This window comes from Podarcis erhardii, assembly GCF_964252035.2.
Source record: "Podarcis erhardii genome assembly, chromosome: 6".
Lineage (NCBI taxonomy): Eukaryota > Metazoa > Chordata > Lepidosauria > Squamata > Lacertidae > Podarcis > Podarcis erhardii.
The window spans coordinates 51,479,227-51,495,775 of NC_138510.1; the positions used below are offsets into that span (position 1 = coordinate 51,479,227).

The 16,549-nt window shown below is 47.9% G+C and overlaps 1 protein-coding gene across 3 annotated transcripts in view; it reads right to left on the reverse strand.

Annotated features, from left to right (window-relative positions):
* SLC6A9 (solute carrier family 6 member 9) overlaps nucleotides 1–16,549 on the reverse strand; it is a 52,699-nt gene that overhangs the window by 2,487 nt on the left and 33,663 nt on the right. For all 3 annotated transcript variants that reach the window (XM_081865528.1, XM_081865529.1, XM_081865527.1), the window contains 11 exons: nucleotides 8,269–8,425; nucleotides 7,334–7,465; nucleotides 6,378–6,633; nucleotides 5,239–5,371; nucleotides 4,365–4,499; nucleotides 4,090–4,193; nucleotides 3,124–3,361; nucleotides 2,226–2,360; nucleotides 2,019–2,118; nucleotides 559–659; nucleotides 24–194 (listed from right to left, as the gene is read on the reverse strand). In XM_081865528.1, the coding sequence (XP_081721654.1) occupies nucleotides 24–194; nucleotides 559–659; nucleotides 2,019–2,118; nucleotides 2,226–2,360; nucleotides 3,124–3,361; nucleotides 4,090–4,193; nucleotides 4,365–4,499; nucleotides 5,239–5,371; nucleotides 6,378–6,633; nucleotides 7,334–7,465; nucleotides 8,269–8,425 (1,662 nt within the window). The remainder of the gene's footprint in view (nucleotides 1–23; nucleotides 195–558; nucleotides 660–2,018; nucleotides 2,119–2,225; nucleotides 2,361–3,123; nucleotides 3,362–4,089; nucleotides 4,194–4,364; nucleotides 4,500–5,238; nucleotides 5,372–6,377; nucleotides 6,634–7,333; nucleotides 7,466–8,268; nucleotides 8,426–16,549) is intronic.

The following is a 16,549-nucleotide window of genomic DNA, read 5'->3' on the forward strand; positions in this document are numbered from 1 at the left end:
AGCCTGCTCACGGACAGCCTCACCTGCATCAGCGAGTCCCCTTCTGAGCGCAACACGCAGAACACGGCATAGATAGGGATGCAGATGACCGACGAGAGCGCCATAAGGAAACCGATGGAGATGGCCCAGGTGGGGTACACATAGGTATTGTAGGAGATCGGTCGGTACTGGATCACTGTGAACACGAGGATGAACTGAGGAGAGAGGGGAAAGAAGACTGAGTGATACAAAGCCCAAGGGAAGCAAGAGGGGGGGGTGGCATCAGGCAACTGCCCTAATTCCACACCCTCCTGTCCTCCTTCATACTGGTTACGCTTATGCCCAATCTTACACTCACTGCATCTTTGGGAACCCCTCTTGCCTCTGCAGATGTTGGTATTTCCCTTGTCTTCCTCGTCGGTATTTCCCTTGTCTTCTTCCTTGGCACTGTTCTCTCCTGTACTGGTGCGCTACCTAACGTCTCCCCCCTCCCCCAACTCATATGTGAGTGGCTGTTCACAGTCCTCTCCCTCCCATTCTAGCCCCCTCTCACTGGGAGTGTTCTCGTCACAGACTCACAAATATGATAACAGGAGAGATGAATCTCCAGCAGATTTGGAAGAAGATGGGTGGTGGGAAGCCCAGCATCATCTCAATGTCCTTGAAGTAGTTCCGGTGCCCTGTGTGAAGCAGAGGCAAAGGGTGGTCAGAGGAGTGGCATGAACCAGGGATGTTGTAACTGGGCACTAGGGCCAGTTGCAGGTTTCCATGGGCCCTGCTGTATGTAGTAGGGTGTCTGTGGGACTCCACATTGTAGATTGTGCACTTTCTCCCAGCGTGAGATTGTGCACTTTCTCCCACCCCACATCATGATTCCACAGATTTTTCCTGCTTTGACAGAGGAAGCAGAGCACCAGATAGTCAGTTGCCCCAGAGGTTCCAACTGCTTAATGGGAAAGGACCTGGATGAGACAACGGAGCTGAACCCTTGCACACAGCCAGTTCCAGGGTTGTGTTTCTTATGTGGGGTGGGAACTGGGCCCTCTAGTGGGCCAACTTCCACAGACAGCTAGGAGATACCCTTGTACTTTCCCACAATGCCCTTGGGTGCCTGATGTAGCTCTAGGGCACTGTGGGAAATGCAAAGACTTTCCCAGCTGGATAAATAGCTGTTTACAAGAGTGTCCACTCCTTAGGGTTTTAATTGTATTTATTGGTATTGTGTTTTTAATTGCTTTTAATTATTTTAAGTGTACATTGCCTTAAGACCAGTGGTTTAAGAAGGTGATCAATAAATTGTGGTGATGGGAGTGGTGGTGGTGATGATGATGATATAGTGCTGCCTGCAGCCCCAGCGGAAAGGCATAGAGGATCCAGAGCAGCCATTGGTGGGCCAAGAAATAATACTGAGGCCTCAGCAGTTGTCCAAGATTCCAGATGCTGACACCAGGCCTGCTCTTGCACAGTTTATTTTCCTAGCAACAAGCATTTCTCTCACTGGCGAATGGGAAATCAGGCCAGCATCTTGGACCTCAGCAAGTGCCTCACCAAACTGACCATTGGTAGAAGCCTTGTTGGACATGTTATCTTCAACAGAATCCGTATCGCCCTGCCTGAGTGACGTTACTCCTATATGGATTTGGGGACTAGGGAAAACATTGCCTTCATCGTTAGTCTGGAGAAACTAATCTATGGTGAAGGTTTCACAAGCCAAGAATGAGCAGAGGGTTTGCTGATTTCCCTCCAGAGGTACCACAGTCCCTTTTTCTTGTTGAATATAATTTATTCAATTTCCCTAACAATCCTAGGGTTCCTATCTGTCAGTCACACTGCAGACAGAAGGAAGATGTCTTGGTAGTCTTGACTACCAGTGAAAGGTTTTGTTGGACTGTGGAATACCCTGCCCAATTCTGATTGGGAATGCCAGTCGCTGCCCAGCTTATTCCTGACATAGCTTCTAAAAAGGACGAAGTGCAAACGGCCCATATTCTGACTCGCTACCCCAGAAGAAGCTTCCAGGCAACTCTCAGGATACTTACCATAGATGTACATGATAGAGACACACATGATGCACGAAATAACGACAAGTGAAAAGCTTGCTGCATAGTTGTCCATTAACAACAGCCAATAGATGCCAGCCTGGAGAATGGAGGGAAGGAAAGCTGTCAGTATGGGCAACACCTATTGCCTTCAGCTCAGTAAGGGCTGATTTCCCTAAGAATGCCCCCTCTCCCTGTGCCCCATACCTGTGTAGTGAGTGGAACCCCTAGAAGAAAGCCCACTACAGCCACACCTAGAGTCACAAAGGTTTTCCGACGGATGATCCACTCATTTCCTATTTCATCCACAATGGCTGTGACCAGAGTCTCCAGGAGGCAGAACTAAGGAGAGAATTGACCAAGGAGAAACGGGACGTGAGGAATATTGAGATGGCTCCAACCTCTCCATCCACTCCCTTTAGCAACAGGGCCTGCTGCCTTCCTCCTCCACCTGAACCAGTTCTAATACACTTTCAGGGCGAGGATCTGGACTGTTTGAGATATGGCCCACAGCCTGTGATCAAAGCTGCTTTCTTTGTTCTTTGGGACAACGTGGGCACAAATAACATTTTCATATTTTATCTGTAAGCCACATTGAGTCCCTGTCAGGGTAAAAGCTGTGATATAAATAAATGCATGAGGATGATAATAATAATTTTTTTAAAAAAAATAATGTAGCTTTTTTGTCTGCAGTAGGGATAGCCAAAGAGATACCATTCAGATGTTGTTAGATTACAATTCTTACCATCGTTGACCATTGGCCATGTCACATGGGGCGGATGGGAAATTTGTAGTCCAAAACATCTGGATGCAACCAGCTTGGCTACCTATCCCTAGTCCCTAAGCATGTGACTCAGCTCGTCCTTGCTCTACCCAGTCTGGAAAAAGGAGAATTCATTTCTGATGCAGTGCCCTGGGTGATTTCTGTCAAACCCTCCATCACCCAGTTCTGCAATGCCTCAAACACCAGTGCCCACTCTCACATATCCAGCCCTCCATTACTAAAGCACTCAAGTGCCCCAATTGCAAATGTGTCTGTTCTACATAGGTGCCTATACCCTCTCTCCCACCCCACAATATCTGATGGGTCAATTTCCATGATTACCTGTGTTCCCAGCCCCAGCAGGATGAGCATGAAGAAGAAGAGAACAGACCAAAGGGGCGAGATAGGAAGTAGTGTCAGTGCCTCTGGATATGCCACGAAGGCCAAGCCAGGACCATGGTCAGCCACCTTGGAAACATCCACACCTAGATGATTGGCCATGAAACCAAGGATGGAGAAGATGACGAAGCCTGCATAGACACTTGTGGCGCAGTTGGTGATGCTGATGATGATGCTGTCCCTGTTGGAAGTGGGAGGACATGTCACATTATGAGACACCAAGGAAAGGGTCAAAGAATGAGCCTTGGAGGTGGAGAGAAGGAGAGATTATTTCAGCCATGAAAAAATCATTGAATGAAGGAGGAAAAGGTCAAGCGAATGGTTTCATGGTATCTCATGTACTTTGTATTTCCTAAAGCTAAGCACTTCTAGCTCTCAACAATATCACCAGAGGACCCTCTGTAGAGCCCCAGATAAGCAGCTCTGATTTATGGAGGAACAAAAAAGCGTAAGACACAAAATTTAAATTTTAAAAGGAGTAGGGAAAATCACCTCTTACTTCCCTTAACCAAGTGTGGCTGACATATGTATGAGGTAACTAGTCCACCGTGTTTAATTCTGAACATATCCCCTATAGTAGGGGTAGCTAATTTGTGGCCCTTGGAGTACATCATCCCTGACCATTGGCCATGCTGGCTGGGGCTGATGGGAGCTGGCGGTCAACAACGTCTGGAGGACCACAGGTTAGCCACCTTGCCCTATATGTTTTGTTAAGGCTCTGGTGATGAAATCAAGTCCCTAGACTTCATGGTTTCATGGAACAACTTGAAAATGGGCAGCATCTAAAATTGAGCACCTCAAAATGGAAGGGGTGCACCTCCCTATAGACACCTTCCAGAGACAAGAACTATGCCATGCCAACAAATAGTTTCAACCTCCTTTCTGGATTGCTTATAGAATGAATCTTACCTGTAGCAGTTGTTGTGGAACTTGTTATATGATGCCATGGTGATAAGTCCACCCCAGGCACAGCCCAATGAATAGAAGATCTGGGAAGCCGCATCTCCCCATACCTATGAAAGACAAGGAAAGGGCATTACCAGCACAGCTCCTTGCCTAGTTTACACAAGCCCCCAAACTCCAATGGTAAGGAGGGGAGGGGAAGAGGTGGTGTGATCATGAAATCCCAGAGATCATGTCCCAGGGGCAACAGCTCAAGCCTACCAGGCATTCCACACAAGTACCTTTGCATCAAGAATTTTGTCCCACTGCGGTGTCAGGTAGTACATGATCCCGGTAACGGCTCCTTCAAGGGTTATCCCCCGCACAAATAAGATTGTCAGCACCACGTACGGGAAGGTTGCCGTGAAATACACAACCTGGGAGTCAATAGGAAAGTTGGATGAGAACATTAGAAGAGTCAGCTGGATCAGGCCAATGGCATCCTGTCCAGTGTTCTGTTGTCACTGTGGCCACTCAGATGCTTGTGGGAAACCTTCAAGCAGGACCCGAGCACAAGAGCACTCTATCTGCCTATGGTTTCCAGCAACTGGACAAAGATGTCTTCTTCCCCAGAAAACTTAGTTTCATCACTGTGTCAGTCGCAACAGGCTTGCAACTTAACTTTTACTCCCCGTCCCGCTCTTAAGGAAAACTTGCCACTGTTGCTACTGCTGTTGTTGAATGTTTCTTTAGTACGACGTTTCTCAAACTTGCATCTCCAGCTGTTGTTGGACTATAGTTCCCATCATCTCAGACCACTGGTCCTGCTACCTAGGGATGGTGGGAGTTGTAGGCCAACAGCAGCAGGAGACCCAAGTGAGGAACACTGCTTTAGTACCAACAGTCTGTTAGGCAGCATGATTTTTCTGCCTATATCATGAATCCGTGTCCCCTGCTTAGTCAAGGTCTAAGCACTGGGCACACAGCTCAGCCTCTTCCTAAGGATCTAGAAGGGCAATTCTGAAGTAAACCTTTCTCACAAGCAACTTGTTAGGCCTGGATAAGAGAGGAGGGGTAGACTGTTCACAGGCATTGGGTAGGCCATGTTGGAGGGCCAGAGAGGTCATGTGCTTTGGGTTTCCATGGAGAAGTTAGAAGAGAAGGAACACTACTTGCTTTTCCTGAGGACTTGACACCCTTGATGAGGCAGAGGAAGACGACGACCCAAGAGACGCCCAGACAACCCAGAAGAGGGAGCCGTACTTCGCCCAGGTTCCCAATGTCATCCGACAGCTTCAGCACATACCGCCTGGGGTAGAAGACAGCAGCACAAACCAGAGTTCATATGTGCTCCAGAAAACACACCCCAACCAATCTGCACCTGCCCAACCTGCCCCCACCCAAAGGTCCAACACCAGACATTAGGGCTGCTGACATTGCCAGGAGCGACAGCCTATTATGTTAAATGCTGGCGTAATGGCCTTATGACATTAGCTGCTTTGATCAAACAGTTGAAAATCGGATAGGAACCTGTGCATAAGTAAGCAAGCAAGCAAGTGAGTGAATGCACACAATTTAGCACTAGCCTCAAGGTTTTGGTTATTTCTAGACCACTTGCATCATGAGACTTAGAAAAAGAAAAAAAATATCACAAGCATCTCTCAGATTCCTTTGGGAACAGTCCATTTATAACCCTCCTCACAATATAAGAAACATTTTGGGGCCCGACTGGAGCTGAGGTCAATCAGAAGGTGAATATAAAAATAATCCTCAACATATATTCTGTTCCAATCTTGTAATTCAAGAGGCAAAATACACAGGATGGTTTTGAACTTTTAAAGTGAAAATGCTGCTGGCTCATATTCACACCTACTATCTCCATCCCTTGGCTCAACAATAAAGAGCCTGCCTTCTAATTATCCAGATGTGCTTGCCTCTGGCTGCAAATCCTTAGACACTCTCCCATCATTTATGACAAACAAGAGGTTTCCCCACATTCATTCTGATGACCCATGAAACTTTCAGGACAGCTGCATTCAAAACTTCTGTGCTTGGTCCCTATTTGGGGCAACATCTCTCCAATATGCAGCCTCCCTTAGAGACACCCAGTGATCCCAGGTCTGGAGGGTTTTGGTAACATCCTTAACAATTTAGGGAAGGTAAAAATAAGGCCATGATCTCCATCTGGCATATTTGAACTAAGATGTGTCCATGGTGGTCAGCTTGTCCTCTTGTGAGGCAGGCCCTCAGTTCCCGACTGACAAGCTGGTTCCCTCTTCATCCCACACCCATTTGCCCCCCTCCATCATCATCACCTCCAGTATTCCTCACTGGGGCTCGTGCGCTTGGCCGTCTGGTTAAAGAGTTGTGTGAAGTTGAGCGATGACCCAGCTGAGCCATTGGTAACGTCCAACACACCAGCACAATCAGGTGTGTTCCAGTAGTTGCCGCAGTACGTCCAGGGTAGCACCCGTGTCATTGATGAGAAGAAATAATAGAAGGCGATGCAGATCACAACATTGTAGTAGATTCCAATGTAGCTGGACACAACCATCATACCATAACCAACACCTGGAGGGAAAGGAAAGCGTGAGCACAAGTTGCAAGGGGGAGAGCTCTAAGGCATCTAGGGATGGGAGTTTGCAGCCAAATAAAGTATATGGCCTGTGCAAGTATGGACACACATACACTGAGGCTGTGGATATAAGGCACAGGCAGACAAACTGCAGCACAATTTGGGCCTGGTTATGCAATTTGATTTATTATTTAACGTACCAAGATCTCAGCTTTCTGCCTAGTCAGCACTCAGGCCTGCATGCCTGCCCACCCCTTTCACACATTATGCTGCTGCCTGCCCTCCCTGGTTCACTAACAGCAAAGGCACAACTGCAACAAGGAACGTGGGATGCAGGTGGAGGGAGCACACTGGCTGCACAGATGCTGCATCATGCCCTGCATGGTCTCCTGCACTTACAACAGGTGAGACTAAGCATGATGAAAAGGAAGTGGTATTACATGTGCAGTATTACATGTTCTAAATTTTGCTTTTGAACTAATCCTGCCCAGAGATGCCAAAGGTCCACTGCCCCAAAATACTGATTATCTGTCTTAAATTGATTTTGCTCCTAGCAACTCCAGTTGAAATGCAAATACTGTACGGATGTGCGCACAAGTCTCTACCCACACATGGGGAGCAAAGGATGCAGACTGCAAATGTGTTTGTAGCACAATAACCGGACAGAATGTATGCACTGAATGTGCTGCCTCTCACCTTTGAACATGGGGCTAATCCTCCAGACACCAAGGCAGCCCTGGCTAGCAAACTGTCCAAACGAGAGCTCCATGAAGAAGAGAGGGATCCCGCAGAACACCAGCATGATGAAGTAGGGGAACATGAAAGCACCTGGAGACAGAAGAGGAAATGAGCACCGGAGAGGAACCATAGCTGAGGGGTAAAGCACATGCTTTGTAGGCAAAAAGGTCCATCTTCAGCATCTCAAGATGAAAAAGCTCAAGATGGGATGTAATATTCATTTGTTGTACTTACACCCCACTTTCCCCTCGTTTAACTCCTCCCCCCAGTGAGGTACGTTAGGCTCAGAGGCAGTGATTGGCCTAAGGTCACTCAAGGAGCTTCATGGTCAAGTAGTGATTTGAGCCCTGGTTTCCCCCATGTCCTAGTCTGAGGCTCTGAACCACTATATCACATTGAGGAAAGACCTCTTCTACCTGACACACTGGGCTAGATGGACAAATAGTCTTAGTACAAGGCAATTTCCTGTGCTTCAAGCCAGTGGAAAAGGAGCTTCAAAACCCTTAAGAAATGCAGAGATTCCCCCCAAGTGTCATATTCTGGGTGGGGAGAAAGCTGCCCAGAGTGTGGCATGGAATCCCAGTCCTCTCCTGCAGGAGGAGCCCTATACTCACCAGATAGTTGTGTATGAAGCTCCTAGGATACACCTTCGTCTGTGGGGACAAAGTTGCATCCCGGAACTTCCCACCACACACAAACACACACACCAGTGCTATGCCAGAGCACTGGGTTTAGTACCGGCTGGGGGCAGGGAATCACTCCTACCCTGCTATTTGCAACACTGCACACGCTCTAGCCCCAGACAGTGTCAGGGCCAGGACTGTCAGCAAATGCAATGCAGAGTGGGTCCAACTCTCTTGTGCTGCATGTACCCTTCCCCGGCCAATACTCACCTCCTCCATTGCGATAGCAGAGGTAAGGGAAGCGCCATACATTGCCAAGCCCAACAGCGTAGCCAACGCTCGTGAGAACAAACTCGATCTGGTTGCCCCAGTTGCCACGCTTGAGGTTCTCGTCTCGCTTAGCCGTCTCGCCAGGCACAGCACCATTCTGCCAGAAGAGGACAGTCAGTTATTGCAGGTAGGGGAATGGCAAGAGGGTGGGCGGAGGTAAGTTATCCTATTCCTTCCTTCTGGGTCTCCCCTACTGTCAATCCTGTAAGGTCTTCCCACAAAAAGAGGGGCTTCAGAAGGGGCAACAGGCAGATAACAAAACAAGTCATATGGATGGGGACACACACACACAAACACACCCCCTTCTGCAACTTTGGATGCTTGCGCTGCTGGTGGTTTAAAGTCACTCCCCTTCCCCAGCTGGAGGCAAAGCAGGCAGGGGGCGGAGAGTTTGATTATGCTAAGGGGGCTGCTACCCCCTGCCTGCCCAGATGAATAGTCCTGGGTCAGGCTGTAGGGAAGCTGGCAGCTGCAGCCCATACAAAGCAGGCATAAGAGGAGTCAGCACAAAGGAGCCTCTGTGCCTGTTCCCTCTGCCTGCCTACTGATGGAGCACAAGAGGCCACAGGAAAGGCAAGCAGATCCCTTTACTCACTGGCAGGGAAGCTAAGCCCATCAGGGCATCAGAAAAGCCCTGCTGGACCACACCAAGCCCCACCTAACCCAGCATACTGCTTCCATCAGTGGCTAGAACAATTGCTTTGGGAAGCCCACAAGCCAGGAGGGGGGCTTCATGAAGATACCTGTTGTTTTGTCCCTGGCACCTGATATTTACAGATTTATCTGAATCATTTATGTCATTACTTCATGAATGAACTCTCCATGTGGAGGTTTCATTTAAGCCAAAGGTTTTCAACCTTCTTGAGTCCATGGCTCCCTTGACCAACTACATTCTTTCTGTGGCACCCCTGTGGGGCTCAGGAGCCCAGTTATGTCACCCCTTGCTTGCAGAGCTGGCAGCCTCACACACTTTTTCGAACCCCCCCCTTGTGGAGTGTTCCCTTCAGCCTCCTCTCCGCTCCCCTCTCCTTGGGAGTCCTCCAGGCAGCACCTTAAATTGGGAGGCAGCAGTGGCTTCAGCAGGAGCTGCTGGGCCTACATGGCAGATAGGCTCCCCTTCAGCACAGGGCACTTGGATGCCAGGCAAGCCTTGGAAACAGCAAGAACAAGAAAGGCCAGTGCAGTACCTGCCTGCCTGCCCGGCCTCCCAATTGTCTGTCCATTCCCAACAGCAAGGGCTGGCGGACTGGCTGGCTGGGTTCCCTCATCCACTTGCTTGCTTACTCCGAGGCTGCCTCAGCTCCTGGCAACCAACACCTCCTGGCCAGCCCCACAGGCACCAGTTGCCTGGGGAGCTTGTAGCCAGGGCTTCAACAAACAGCTATGCAAGCCTTTGGGAGGTAGATGTGAAAGGGCATCAGAGGAGGGAGGGAAGGAAAGAGGGACAGAGCCCAGTGTTGCCCGCAGCACCCCTGACCATCATTCAAGACACCCCAGGGTGCCACAGCACACTGGTTAGAAACCACTGATTTAAGCCATTGTGACCGACTGCTGTTGAGACTTCGCATCCTGTAATTATTTATCCCCCTTTACAAAGCCCTATAAGCCATAACATTGGGAATGCCCAATGTTAACTATGTTTTGTGCGAAGAAGGAACAGAAATATACTCATGCTTGTTCCTGGCAATCTCAGGAGGAAAACTGGATCCTTTCTTTGGCTCTTGGTAGCTAATTCAGAATATGCCCATTGAGCGTACAGTCTATGGATGTTTACATGGCACCACTAAATTGCCCTTTTATAGATGTTAAGTCCCTTTGATACTCACAATAAAAGTGGGGAAATTACTATATCTGACCTGTCAGCCCATAAGTGAGAGCTGTTCTATTAAGAACATATAATGGTACACGGACTACAGGCAACTCCCCGTTTGCATGAGGATTGAGTTCCGGGTCACTGCGCATGTCAGCGGTCACATGTAAGCCTGTTCCACCCCTATCCCCATCTGGGCCCAAAAACAACATATGCACCAGCAAATTTGGGTTGCACAGTTATAACTTGTGTGACAAGCCAGCTTCTTCCCTGTAAGACTGGAAACTGGTGGGAAGAATGCACTAGAGAGTGGAGAGGGTGGGGAGAGAAACACTTGCTTTGACGCAATGTCATCTAATCTCCCCAAAAACAATTCTGAACCAATGGTCATTAAATAGCCAATGTTATCTCCCTGCAAACAAATCAGGGCAAATGCTTAGTAAACAGGTCATCTGGAAGGAAGTGCCCACGGTGTGTCTATCTGTGACAAAGGCTGGTTATTGGCTGTAGTAAAAGGATATCACCAGGAGAGGGAGCCTCAGTCCTCCTTAATCATACCGAGTCCTTTAAGGTCTGTCAGAGAAAATAAATGATACTAAAAAATCTTGGCCCATCACCCTAGAGTTCCCCTTCCGAATGTGTCCAATGCTAGCCCAAGCCTTAGACATGCCCCCAATTTCTCTATCCCCTAAGGGGCAGGGGGAAGAACAGAGGCTACTTGCCGCAGCATTGACAGAGCCAAGGTCTGAGCTACCTTTGGAACAGTATGACTTCCAAGTGGCTGGAAGCACTCAGCCCCACACAGAAGAAGCCCAAGCACCACACAGGACAGGATGCTGTCATCAAGCGTAGCCGCTTTCCGCAGGACAAAAATGGAGCTTTTGTGCATCTAGCTCCATCCTGGCACCACCAGTTTCCCTGTACTGCCCAAGGATAACAATGGCAGCCTTCAGATCAAAGGAACGGGAGATGTGCTGTGTCAACAACAAAGCCTGGCTTCTCTTCCCTTAGAGCGGATGGGGCACATCTGGCCGTGCTCTGGAACAATATTTCTCTGGCGGCTACTGCCTGTACCTTGCCCCTTCCTCCTACTGAGAGATGGGACATCACCTGAAGATGCTTCTAGGTTCAGTTCTCCTGCATGAGACTTAAGTGATCGTTAGTTCGCTTGCCTACGTACTTGAGGGGTAAATCAGAATTTGAAGTAAGTTGGGTCAGCAATTTGCAAAGACTCTCCTCTGTCAACTGCCACTTGTAAAATTATTAAGAAAATTTCAGTTATAGAGAAAATAAAGTGATAAAAGAGAAGGGAGAGAGAGAAGAACAAATAAAAAAGCAAAAAAATAAAACATAAGAAAAGACATAGGATACACTAAATATAATCAGCTATACTACCATACATTATTATATAGATATATCAGTACTATTATTGTCTAAATACATATATGATTATTGATAATCTACTATATTCTGTATAATCTCATTCCAAATGCCTATTATCCATAAGCAATTAAATAAACCATGACAGAGCTGTTTCTTTCCAGTTGAAGGCGTGATCTGTCAATAAGCGAAGATTGGGAGCAAGGCGATGCAGCTGGCGCATCCTAGAATCCCTTGGTTATACGGATGGATGATCAGCCCTGTGCTAGCAGCTTTTGCATCTTGACTGTTTAAAGCAGGGGCAGGGAAACTTGTGGCCCTCCAGACACTGCAGGGCCGAAATTCCCACCATCCTCTACCAGGGATGCTGCGGTTTGTAGTTCAGCCACAGGTTTTCCCAACCCTGGGTTTAAACCTCCCCAACCCAATGCTGCTGCTTCTCATGAAGGTCTAAAGCATTTCCTTTTATCTTCTGAGAAACTCACATTGGCTCCTGTGGTTTGCACCTCACACCCAGCCAGTGATCCCTCCAGTTGCTGGTGTGTTAGGAAGAGGGTGCTGCACTTGAGTGCTTATGAGATAGGTCAGCTTTACTACAGGAAGGGAGAAAAGAGGGTATTGTAAAGAAAAAGTGGGTGTCCTAGGAAAGGAGCACTTGGCCTCTGTGGGCCCTCCTGTTCATGGCTGGGGATCCAGCTGCAGCCTGCCCCTGCCCCATGTTCCAGGATGCTTTGCTGGGGAGGATGTTGCTCCCTGAGCCCCCCTACTTCTCAGGAGCTCTGAGATGAACAGGCTGCCAGCAGGAGCCTTTTGCAGGAGCCTCTCCTGTGGATGCACCTCCTTTGCTCTCCTCCTGGTGCACGCAGCACACTCCACGTAGGCGCACGTGGCTGCCCGCTGATCGCAAACAATTGCTGTGAGCACTCAGCAAATGGAAGCCGTCGTTTCAGCTTTGCCTCCTGCCACTGGGATGGGAGGGGGCTGGCAGCCGGCGAGTTGTGCACCTAACCGTGTCATTCAATTAGAGCCAGCAGCCGCTCTGGCACAGAGCTGCCAAGGAGCCATCTGCTGCGCTAACTGGGGGGACTGGCAGGGTACGGGAGAGCCACGCCTGCTAGAAGTGACCTCTGCTGTGAGCCCTGGCCATGGAAGCCGGAGTGGGGATTGTGGCATCATGGGGACTCAGCGGCAACCTAAAGGATCACCTCCAAGGATCTCCATGTTCTGCAAGGGACAGGGAGACCCTGCACACAACCTGTCTCCAAAGAAAAGACTGCACACACAATACATTTATAGCACACCCCCCAAAGAATCCTGGGAGCTGTAGTTGGTTAAGGGTACTGTGAAGTGTAGCTCTATGAGGGGCAAACTACACTTCCCATTATCCTTAGGGGGGGGGTTTAAAAGTATGGTATGTACACAGCCAAAGGTATACATTAAAAGTATGGTATGTACACAGCCAAAGGGAGTAATACCACAGCCTAATATCCTTATCCCAGTCTTTCTCTGTATTCTTCACATCCACCCTTGACACGAGGGAGGCTTGAAGTCATTTCCCCATGATAAGTGGAGTCTTGGAGGGGCAAATGCAAAGAGGGAAAATCAGCAACACTTTGCACACACAGAATGCATCCCAACCATAGTTGCAAGACAAGGGAGTCAGGCCAATGCAGCTTCTGGAGGGGCAGTTCTGTTAATCTGTTGCAGCAAAACCAACAAAGTGCCTTGTGGCATCTTAAAGACTGAACCAATTTATTACGACACTAAGTATTATCCTCATTTGGTACTGTAAATACACCACACACTCACACTGTGCATAGCAAGAAGAAGAAAAAGGACAATCAGTGGAGCAGAATGGCAATAAAATGCAAAAAGTACATGCAAAGACTGATTTGAACTTAAATGGGGATGGGAAGAGCAGCAGCATTCACAACAGCAGTAACTAGTAAAAATACAACCATCCTAGCATTGTTAATTAGCAAACTGTACTGGGACAGGAACCACTGTGTCTATTTATGCCCAAACAGATACAAGAAAACTTCTTAATAAGTTCTGATTCAGTCCTTTCAGCTGCTGACATCTCTCTTTAACATTTCCATGTTGAAGAGAAGCAGCTTCCAGGTCAGCAGTGGAGTGTGTCGGAAGAATTAAATGTTCGCTCAGTGGATTCTGATAAAAAGGCAGGTATCTCACCATATCAGACCTGGGCTAGCAGCTCCAGTCCACTTGGATGATGGCGTAGGTGTAATTTTATCTCAAAGAGTCCCTACAAAGACAATCTGAGGAATTTGGAGTAATAACAGGTTATTCCACTCCTGGCTTTAGAGGCAAGTTTCCTATTAAAGTTCTGGGTCTGTACCTACCTGAAGGAAGCTTCTTTCTTTGGCTTTGTAAGATGTGTGACACAATGGACAGCAGAGGCTCCTCAGTGCTTTTCCACTTAGACCAATAGGCCTTTCACCAGGGCACAGCAGGGAATCTGGGGCAGAGAGAGGAAGTGCTAGCACCCCCTCCCTTTCTCTCACCCGCGGAAGCAGGGAGTCCAGATGCTGTAAATCAAGCAACGAGTGCGTTCCCAGCTCCCCTCCCGCTCTGCCCCCCATTCCTTCTGCATTGATCGAGTCCTTGCCGGGCGCTTGCGGCCATTCATGTTCCCTGAGCATGGGCTCGGGACGAGATGTTCAGGCAGCAGCCACATGTGACCGCGTGGCACGTTCGCTGGCGCAGTTAATGGGGTTGCCAGCCTGGCTACACAGCACTTTACAAGGAATTGGATACACAGCCTGGTAGCCTTCCCCATAAGGAGTCATAACGGTGCGGTAGCTGTGTCAGGCTGTTGCAGCAAAAACAGCAAGAATATTGCGGCATCTCAAAGACCTGTGGAATAGAGTCCACTTTATCAGATGCATGAAGCGTTATCCTGCATTTGTTGTGGTGGTGGTGGGGTCTCTCTCTGAGTGCATGCATGTATATCAGCTGTGTCTGCATGCCACAATAATGCTGTTGGAAGCGGAGTTCTGATTTGTTACCATGAAATAAACCAAAAATGTAAAGCCAAGAACTAAAGTTGACTGCTGTTCACAACTTCCCAGAAATAAATATCCCATGAATACGTTTGTGTGTTTTTTTACACTAAATCTTTGTCAAATCGCTGTACAAATCGGTGTATATGGCCAACACACAAATCCTCTCACTAATAATTAGTAAACTAATTAACAATGTGGTAAGATGAGCTATTGTTGCTCGATTCTGGCACAGGTGAGAGAACTGAACTCTTCATAAATTACAGTTCAGCAGTTTCATGCTGGAAGTCTCCCTCTGAAGTTCCTTTGCTCAAGAAGGTCAGTAACAGTGATCTGGGTGGCTGAAGTGTTCCCCCCCCCCGGTGGTTTCTGAATAGGGTGGCAGTTTCTGATGTTCTAGTACTGTAACATGAAGCTCCAGGGTATCACAACGTATCACAACACAACGGCCTCTATCCTTTATATTCTACTTGTGCCAGCTTGACATTAAAGAATGACTCTACACCATTAGGCTGTGAAGAAAAATGGTCATAGTTCGTCCTACCAGTTCAGCTGCCCTAGCTGGTACACAGTTTTCCATGGCCAAAGGAGCAGAGTAAGGGCAGCACTATAGTTGGCTGCAGGTCAGATCCTCCATGGCTGACTTCTTAAAGCATGCTGCTCACTCTGAGTAGCCTAATCCAACTTGAATTGCAAAGCGAGCACTAATGAGGCTTCTGTTCTGCTTAATTAATGGGAGCTCAGTTCACTCTGGCCACGTGGTGGTCTATTGGGCAGAGAACTCCCAACAGGAGCTCAAAGAGAAGGCTGGAGTGAAACTCATGGAAGTAGCCCATTGACTTGGGCAACTCCCAGCATACACTGCTGCTTCTTAGCATGTTAGGATCAAGCCACTCTTTGGAAACTTTGGACTAGTTCATTTCACCTCCCTGAGGAGGAAATGTAGGGAATCGGTCCTCCACTGCTTCTGTTACTACTTCTTAGGGGGAGGTGAGTACCGAGGCTAATCCTCCGTTACCATTGCCTTTCCTTCAGCCACTGGAAGAAACTACCAACCCTGCCATTTTGGGGCAAGCAAGACAAGCAGTGGCTATAGCAGGGCAGGAATGGCCACACATTCCCTTATTAGAGGAAGACATGTGAATTAGTTCCCACAGTGGGTCAGAAATTAAATCAGTTGACTTTTCATGAAGGAAAACTGTCTTGGCAAGAAAACAGGTATTTGGCAGGTCTGGCCAAATCATGTATTGGTGGCAGCAATTTTACCTGTCGCACACAGACAGAATGTTTCACTGTTTGGGAAGATTTATAATGATATCCTCCCAGAACAAGGGCTGATTTAAATCAGTGCTTTAAACAGAGTTTCCAGCTTTCTAATTCATGTATTTACTCAGCAAGTGTATATACTAAACAGATGAAAGTCAATGAAATTCTATATATTTTATACTAAATTCTGCCTCAGCTTTATACTACTACCTAGGAGCATATATGGTCATGCAGCTTTCAATGGTGAAGTTAATTATTCTGTTTGGCATTCTTTCTATACATATGTGTAAAGTCACTTACTTGAATACTTTTATACAGAACTTTCCAGAAACAAGGGCTGGTAGTTACTGTATAGAAGGAGCACTGTTTCTCCATGGTTATTTTAATTTGTTTTTTAACATTATTTGGTTTTTCCCCATTTTGCCAGCAGGACTCCCCTGTAACAGGCTCTCATCGCATTGCCAGGGCATGCAGCAATACAGCCTGCTCATGCATTCCCATCCAAGGCCTGCCAAGCCTCCTCAGAAAGCACCCAGCAGCTCATGCATCCTCCAGACCCAAGGGGATAAGAACCTCCTGGAGGGGGGGGGGCAGAATAAGAGAAGAACCATGTATGGGACCCTGGGGAAGGATGGGGGGAAAGTTGCACACACCTTTCTATACTTGTGGAAGAGGATTCAATTTGGATCAGACATAAGAAAGTGATTCGTAAATTAAAAAATAGCAGCAGCAACAACAACAA